This window comes from Ruditapes philippinarum, unplaced genomic scaffold, assembly GCF_026571515.1.
Source record: "Ruditapes philippinarum isolate M1 unplaced genomic scaffold, ASM2657151v2 ctg611_1_1_1_1, whole genome shotgun sequence".
Classification (NCBI taxonomy): domain Eukaryota; kingdom Metazoa; phylum Mollusca; class Bivalvia; order Venerida; family Veneridae; genus Ruditapes; species Ruditapes philippinarum.
Genome location: NW_026863843.1, coordinates 170,012 through 178,826, shown reverse-complemented (window position 1 = coordinate 178,826; position 8,815 = coordinate 170,012). Strand labels below are relative to the sequence as shown.

At 35.3% G+C, this 8,815-nt stretch overlaps 1 protein-coding gene across 1 annotated transcript; it reads right to left on the bottom strand.

Annotated features, from left to right (window-relative positions):
- LOC132723475 (ADP-ribosylation factor-like protein 3) lies at nucleotides 1–8,794 on the bottom strand. The gene is made up of 6 exons (XM_060708200.1): nucleotides 8,692–8,794; nucleotides 4,849–4,992; nucleotides 4,337–4,453; nucleotides 3,589–3,639; nucleotides 2,477–2,662; nucleotides 1–386 (listed from the first exon to the last, which is right to left on the bottom strand). The coding sequence occupies exons 1-6, from the start codon at nucleotides 8,692–8,694 to the stop codon at nucleotides 327–329; spliced, it is 561 nt and encodes a 186-aa protein (XP_060564183.1). The 5' UTR covers nucleotides 8,695–8,794; the 3' UTR covers nucleotides 1–326.
- Nucleotides 8,795–8,815: the final 21 nt, after the last annotated feature.

Below are 8,815 nucleotides of genomic sequence, written 5' to 3'. Positions count from 1 at the left end.
TTGTGACTGTTTTAAAACAATTAACCTTAAAGACAGATGCTTATAAATACATGTATCATAATGATGACTAAAGAGCAATGATTGAAAAATGAAGACCCATTGTGATAACACATTTAATTCAATTGTCTTTTGAACCCATCACTGTGTAGTAATTTAGATCTTTCTATGAAGAAAGACCAAAGTTTGACATTTTGCTGACAAGTTCAACATCCAAATCAACTACAATATCAATTTGTGATATGTTATCATAGATTATCAAAAAACAATGGTATGCTAAGTAAATGTGTATACATATTTCAGTTATTGACTTTTAATTTGTTTTTCTATCATTTCTTCTTTCCTCCTCCCCTTGAGTTGACCTTTTTCATCACCCATTGCATACCCTCCTGAAAACATGAAAACAAATTCAATAAAAAAATACATTCAAGCACTTTTGTTATCAATAAGTATGGCCACAATAAACAAAATTGCTGAGCAAATATTACTATGTTTTCTGCTCATGGCCGCAGTATAAAATACAGTGAGTGTTAGTCTGCAGAGCTTCCCTCTGCAGCAAAATAATCTTTTTTTTTGTGGTTGGGTTTAATGTCACACCAATACAATATAGGTCTTAAGGCGATATTACCAACTTTACTGGAGGAGGACCTCACCTGCCCCTCTGTACATTATTTTAGGCATGAACGAGCACCTGAGAAGAACCACCGATGTTCCATAAGCTAGCTGGATAGCTTCCTCACATGAAAGAATCCAAAGTCTGCCTTGGATTGAACCCACAGCGGCAAGGGGAAAGTGGTTTGAAGTCAACGACCTTAACCACCCAGCCACGGATGCACCTAAAATTACCTTTTAACAACAACAGTATCAATCCCCCCCACCCCCACAGTGAGCCCTAAGGATAATTTCTACTCTCTAGAGCAACACCTGTCAGAACAACTTAAGTCTTTGTCTCCCAAAAGGTACTGCACTGCAGAGGTTTTGCTGTACTGCTAAATTACTTAAAACAGTTAAAAAAGTGGCATAATTTGATAATAATGTTCTCTGGCTGATGGTTACAAAACAAATGTTAAAAATTTTTTGTGTTACAAAATGATTAAACAGAAATTGTGATGGTGATGGGGGTATATATGCTGATGCCCCGAAAAGTATGAAAGTTCATCCTCTTATTATAATAATTAACCAAATTAGCCAATTACTAATTGAAACAAGCAATTATCATAGTATTGCAAGCAATCCATAAGTCCCCTACCGGTTAGAACCCCATCAACATTCTGAAGGGCCATTGGCCATTCACTAATGTTTCAATTTTTTTTCTATTTTAAGTAAATTTGTTGGAAAAGTTCTTTAAAAGCGATCACAGGAAACAGTTTTTATGAACAGACAGACAGACGGACTGAGGACACTCTAAAGTTAATATTTGAAACATCCCTGTTACCAAAATATAACATTTTAAAGCAAAATTCTTAAAGAGGAGATAACTCTTGAATTAAAGATGCAATTTCACAAAAATTTTCAGCTCTTTTTGACTTATCACAAATATTGTTATATTTTCCATATTTTAAGCCTATTTGTTGCCAAGGCAACTGATATTTTATCAAAATAGGAAGAACAGATAAGACATGCATAATCTCAAGACTGCTATCTACCTATATGTCAAGTTTCACAAAAATATTTCCAGTACTTTTTGAGTTATCACTGGATTCAGTTTATGTGTAAAATTTGCCAAATTTTCAGTCTATGTGTTGCCATAGCAACCAGAATATTCAACATAGGAAGAAAAGAAAAGGACGTGCATAATCTCAAGACTGCCATCTACCCATATGTCAAGTTTTATAAAAATATTTCCAGTACTTTTTGCGTTATCACTGGATCCAGTTTATGTGTAAAATTTGCCATATTTTCAGCATATTTGTTGCCATAGCAACCAGAATTTTCAACAAAGGAAGAAAAGAAAAAGACGTGCATTATCCCAAGACTGCCATCTACCTATATGTCAAGTTTCATAAAAATATTTCCAGTACTTTTTGCGTTATCACTGGATCCAGTCTATGTGTAAAATTTGCCATATTTTCAGCCTATTTGTTGCCATAGCAACCAGAATTTTCAACATAGGAAGAAAAGAAAAAGACGTGCATAATCTCCATACTGCCATCTATCCATATACCAAGTTTCATAAAAATATTTTCAGTACTTTTCAAGTTATCGCGGGATCCAGTTTTGTGGACGGACGGACTGACGGACTGACAGACGGACGGACGGACAGGACGGACGGACGGACAGACGGACGGAGGGTAAACCTAAAGTCCCCTCCGGTAAACCGGTAGGGGACTAAAAAAACTTCATCAGTATCAAACTTTTTTATACCACAATAAACAACATTCAAAGTTTAAGCCATAACTAGGAATCAGCTCACCAGGTAATTCCAATATTGTTAAAATAGTTTCATTAACCGATATAATAATTATTTAAGCCAGCATACCTTAACTCCTTCCCCTTCACGAGCAATACACGGTTGTACTTGCCAGTCACGATCTCGCATACTTGTTAGTCCCAGTTTAGACGAAATTTCGTCTGCACTTGCTGCCATTTCAAGATCTTGTTTGTTGGCAAAAATCAATACTGGAACACCTGCCAACTTAGATTCCTCTAACAATTCATCTAATTCCTGCATAAAATACAACCACAAGAAGGCAATGCTAATGTACAAGTATGTTGTAACACAATAATATACAGTCAACCCAAATTTCGTACTGTTGTGATGAAAAAAACCGACAATACTGTGCAGTTGGCACAAAACCTAACTTGAGGATAGGACAGTTTGTAGTAATAATTCATCAAATAAATAAGATTTTTAAAATTATCAGATCAGAGCTGCTAAGAATTATTGACATTTTAGATAGAGCTTCAAATAATTGCGACTTTCTAATTAATAATTAACCAGTGCTTTATGCAATTGAGCTGTAACAAACTGAATTGCTGTAACAGTGAATGACAACACATTGAGATAAATCAATTCAATATATTATATTGCCATTTTGTAATTGCCCTTGTATCATTTATTGAATATTTTTAACAATTACAAATAATATAGCTTTTAATGAGTAGTTACTAAAGGAGTGTAATTTTTGCTAATAATCAAATTTATTAAATCTAAGTCAACCAGTAAGATTACGTATTAGATATAAAAAAAGTTTGTTTTTGTTCTACATGAATGTTTCTATATCTTAACTGGATTATTTCAGAATGTGTTGATCTAAAATGGTTGAAATGGCAACCTTCAAGGACTGCCAAAATGGAAAAATTTACAAGTATTAAAAACTCCATTTAATTTAGTCGGTCCATGTACTGCAGTAATTAAAGATGCCCTTATGCATCAACTAAGGAAGCTAAATAAAGCGAAACATGATATTTAAAATTGTGTTGTTTTTTTTATCTATTTGTCCTACCTTAGCAGAATTCAACATTTCTTCATGGAGATGGTATTTAATTAAAAATTTCTTTGACTTTTCATTATTTTCATTTAATGTTACAAAACATACCTTAATTCAACAAAGTTAAACACACATAAATTTAGAAGAATTGTAAACATACCGTTTGAGTTTCTTCAAATCTTTTCCTGTCACTACTATCTATAACATATATCTGCAACATAACAAAAATAAATTCAAACAATACTCTAGCTGAACTGAATATGGAAAGACTTAACAAATAACCTCTCTTTTTTTACTTCTCTGAAAACAACAGTTGTTTTAGAAGTTGTTATCTATAAACTCTGTATTTTAACTGGCTGGTTTTTAAGCCACACAGACACACACTCTAAAAGGTCATCGTGCCATTGCAGCTTTACTGGTGGAGGATGAAATTGGGTGCCTCTCAATGCATTATTTTAGCAGGCAACAGATTAGAATCAGTAACATTCTGTTAGCTAGCAGGATAGGTTCCTTACATAAAAGACATGGCAAGATTTTAACCCACAGCAGTGAGGAGCAAATACTTTGAAGACACTGGCCTCAACTAACAACATCTCAATAAATCCTTTAATCTTAAGAGTTTTATGATGACTTAATGGTTAAGGTATCTGCATCTCATTGCAGGGGTCATGGGCTCGAGCCCTTCTGTGGTCACAATCATGTTTCCTCAAATGACACTAATACTGTTTAGTTCCAAGTATCTAACTAATGACTGATTCAAAGAAGCATCAAACTGTTATCGCATTTGACATACAATAAATGCATGCCTGTTTAAACTAAATCTTCACCATTAAATCCATGGCTAAAATTTTTTCATGCATGTTAATAATGTAACTATCTTAACCTATGAAATAGTTTCATGAGCTTACCAAGACATCTGTGTTATCAAAATAATTTCTCCAGTATGGTCTTATTTTTCTCTGTCCTCCTATATCCCATACATTAAGCTTAAAACCTGAAGACACCACTGATTTAATATTGAATCCCTAAAATATAAATATATATATATTAAACAAAATCACATATTGCATAAATAAAAGATGAATTTTTTTTGGACATAGATCTGCTTTAGATAATCCTTATTCATAGGCATATTACACAACAATACATCTGTAAATTATGATCATACTGATTTTATTTAAGATATTTCACGTCCTCGTCCTTATAGATTATAATATACACACATAAATTTTTAACACTTATAAAACCGTACTGTACAATATTATATTTTGCTTTAGATTGAAATTTAATGTGAATTCTTTCCTTATTGAAAAAATGCTTATTTTTAAACTTATTTCTTGAGATGAAAAATTTATAACCATACAGGCATCATTACATGATTAGAAATGCAGGATTTTGTTTTCTGTAAAACATGGCTTACCTGTGTCGGTGTTATATGATCTACTTCTTCTGATGCTAAATTCTTCAGTAATGTAGTTTTACCAGCATTGTCTAAACCAAGCAATAATATTCGCAGTTCTTTATCATTACTAGACTTGAGCTTTCTTAGTAACGCCAGAAGTCCCTGCAGATATATTTGAAATTTATATTATTTATGTGGTACTTATGAATGCACAGTTCTGTTCAGCTTATTTGCAACCTGTCACAAGAAAACCAGGCCCCTGTTCTTTTCTATAATACTATGCATTTGGTTTACATCTAGTAATTACTCTAGACATGAAAAAGGGCAGGGTGACAACAGTCTGTGTCCTTTAGGCTTAGCATGTCGATCTGATATTTGACAGACACTTTATGGTGTAGTCACATTATGATGTTAAATATTAAATCTTTATTGCTACAAAATTCAATCAAAAACTAAACAAAGATAATTATAAACAATTATATGCTGCCAACTTTTTTCATTCTTAAGTGGCCATTCTTTAGTGACGAAGTTTAGTAATTTACTTCTAAAAAAGTTTATTAACTAAACAATCTATATTATAGGTTTTTATTATTGGGCCGAGTTGACTCGACCCTTTACCATTTAAAACACTGTTTAACTAATGTTGTTTTTTGCATTGCAAAATCAATTTTACTTCCAATCCAGATTAGATACCTTTTTTAATAATTTTATCTATTTACAAAGTTCAAAAAATGTGTGTCACATACAACTAGCCTTTCTTCACTGTGGAGACTAGCCGTACGGCATTTTTAAAATAAATAATCTAAAGCAATAATGACTATGCAAACTTAACAATTTTAGTGAAAATGTAATTTTAGACGTTTTAAGTTTCTGACTTCATCATAGCAGTAAGTTATCTGTTTAATATTGAAAAATGGCTGTGCACCTATCATTAGTGATGGGAATCAGATGAAATTTGTCCCAATCGATCATCGGTTCAGTCGGATGGGACATAATTGATAACTTTTCTAATAAAATCGCGGTAGAAAGAAATAGGGAAGTAACATTTCTTCCCAAGGCACTTGATTATATTCAGTAACATGAACTTCATTTAGAACTTTTCAACACAGTTTTAACCTTACATAGTCATAATTTTACGAAATATATTTTATTTTTTAAAGGATGTCAAATAATAGCGAGCTCGACGAGCTGGCCCGAAGGGCCTGCTCGCAAAGCGAGCTTTACGGTAACGCGAGTACCTGCTAAGTGATGGTTTTGAAAACTTTCGTCCAAAGTACCGAATTGGACACATCGCAACCTTTCGAATTTAAAGATAGCGATAAAAACTGAGGAATTCTGACTGAAAACGGATGTGTAGACTGGTCACCCGCGTACGCCTATGGGAACCATAATTGGACAGGGAACCAGAATAACGGAAGCTGTGTATAAAAAATGAAAATCCAAGGCGCCATTTTGTTTGAAATCTGATAAATAAAAACAATTTTTTGTCGAATTTTGTGGTGAAAACTATCTAGAATGAAAGAAAATGGTCTAACTAAGAAAATGAATCCGAACACCAATATCTTTTATTCAGTCGTTAACGCTGTACAGACGTTTAAAGTATTGTTTATGTGACGTCACAATGTAGCGCCAAACAGCACGTGCAAAACAAACAAATCAAGTAGGCTATTTTAATGTCGCAAACGTTTTAAGTTTCACATTTATTTCAATTTAAATAATCTTTATTTCGCTTGAAAAGTTATAGGGTGAAATAAAATAAACAAAGTTTTATCAACGTTTTCAAAACTCGTTAATCATTTCACGACAGGGGCGGAGCCATATTTAACACAGTACGTGTGACGTCACACGCACTTGTCACTGCATTTGAAATAAAAATGAGCGATTATTTCATACTATTTCACGTAAAAAGTACATCGAGCTCGCTTTGAGGCTTTGCCTTTTTCATATTAACATTCAAATCACATTATATTACTATTGTTTACATCCCTTATTGATCCTGTTCAACTCCAAATTGTCTCTGAGATGATTTTTTTTTGCGATTGGCAAAGAAAATTACTGTCAGAATTAATTCCGTTTCATACTTTAAACATTTTCGATGTCGTCGCGGAACAAATTTTTGTGAATCGATTATTGTGCCTTTACATAACAGTAACTGATTATCGGAGACTTGCGACAATCGGAACATCACTACCTATCATCAACATAGTCCAACTTATTAGACTTGTCAAAGAGACATCAAGATAATTTTTGATCAGCGTATCTTTTTCCAAACGGTTTGACAGTATTGTGATTCTAATATGGGTCAAAAATGTGTAAAATGGGTCAAACCGTTCACGCCCAATTAATTAGGCTAATCATCAACAGTGCGTATAGACTAGATGTACATGATTCACGCCATGCTAGAACTTTTGACCAGCAGTACGGGTCCGTATTGCGGAAGTTGAAACATCTGGCACAAGCGAGTATAAGTGGTGGCGCGATAGCTCAGTTGGTTAAACCACTGACTATCACTCCTGAGGTCCCGGGTTCGATCCTGGGTTACACCCTTGGGATTTTTCAGAGACACTTTCAGTGTTTCCCACCTACATAGAGGTGTACTGGTAAGAAATCCAGGAAATCCTCGCATGTATCAGTGCTATACACTGGGCATGTAAAAGAACCAAGGGGTCTACAACACAACAGGATCTTGACCGCCTACAAGACTGGGAGCAAGACTGGTTGATGATGTTTAATCCTGACAAGTGTGAGATGATTCGCATTACCAACAAGCGGAAAGTGATAACTTGGTCCTATGCCATCCATGGCCAAACACTCAAGCAGACGAACAAGGCAAAGTATCTGGGTGTCACACTTGACAATACGCTTTCCTGGAACAGCCATATTGACGCTACTGCAAAGAAGGCGAACACCACCACTGCCTTTCTACGCAGAAACTTATCACACTGTCCACAGAACATCAAGGCAACATGTTACAAAACATTGGTAAGACCTCAGCTCGAGTATGCTTCGTCAGTATGGGACCCACACACCAAGGCCAACATCAGTAAGCTCGAGAACTGCCAACGAAGAGCAGCCAGGTTCTGCACAGGTGATTATCGTCACACCAGCAGCGTCACTGCAGTGATGGAAGCTCTAAGCTGGGACACTCTAGAAGCCCGCCGTCAGCAAACCAAAGCAGTGATGATGTACAGAGTCATTAACAGCCTGGTGGATATCCGAGCCCATCACATACTGATCCCTGCTGGAGTACACACCCGAGGCCATGCCAACAAGTACCTACAACCCTTTACCAGTGTCAACTCGTACAAGTACTCGTTCTTTCCTTCTGGGATCCGACTTTGGAACAGCCTACCAGAAGTCGTGATGACAGCCCCGTCCCTAGAGGTCTTCAAGACGAGGATGGGTGCGCTGCACGAGTAACTCTGGAGCATGTTGTTTTTAACCTGTTTTTAGCTGCACTTGATGTTCCCTTCACTCATGTAAATAGTCACAATTGTGCGACGATGCTCCAGAGGGGCCCAGCACATTACCCGGAAGAAGAAGTCTATTCAATAAGAGCTAGGGACTGGTTCCCGGATTCCCTTGTATCTTAAAGCTGTTTCTTAAATGTATACAATGTATACCTGCCTGTAACACTCGTAAGAGGGGTTGGCAGTATCCAGAGATAGATAGATAGATAAGTACCCCACCCACTAATTGAAAAAGAAACTATAAAAGATGTATACATTATTATTTTGATCACAGATAACTAATCGAATTTTAAGAATTTGAAATAAAAGGAGAAAATTAAAGGAATGGTCACGATAAAAATATCTTTATACGTATGATTATGATACAATAGAAATATATTGGTTTTCTTACCATTTTTAAGAAAATATTTCGGCTTTGTGTAACTACGCGTGACGTCACGTTTTGTGCAGGTTATATTTGCCTCCCGAAACGGAAGAGTCTCTACATTTTGGAGAACTTCTGTAGATAATGATTT

Coding starts and splice junctions, on each gene's coding strand:
- LOC132723475 (XM_060708200.1), bottom strand. Junction 4,454..4,848: donor ATCATATAACACCGACACAG/GTAAGCCATGTT, acceptor TTTATATTTTAG/GGATTCAATATTAAATCAGT. Junction 3,640..4,336: donor TTGATAACACAGATGTCTTG/GTAAGCTCATGA, acceptor GTTATGTTGCAG/ATATATGTTATAGATAGTAG.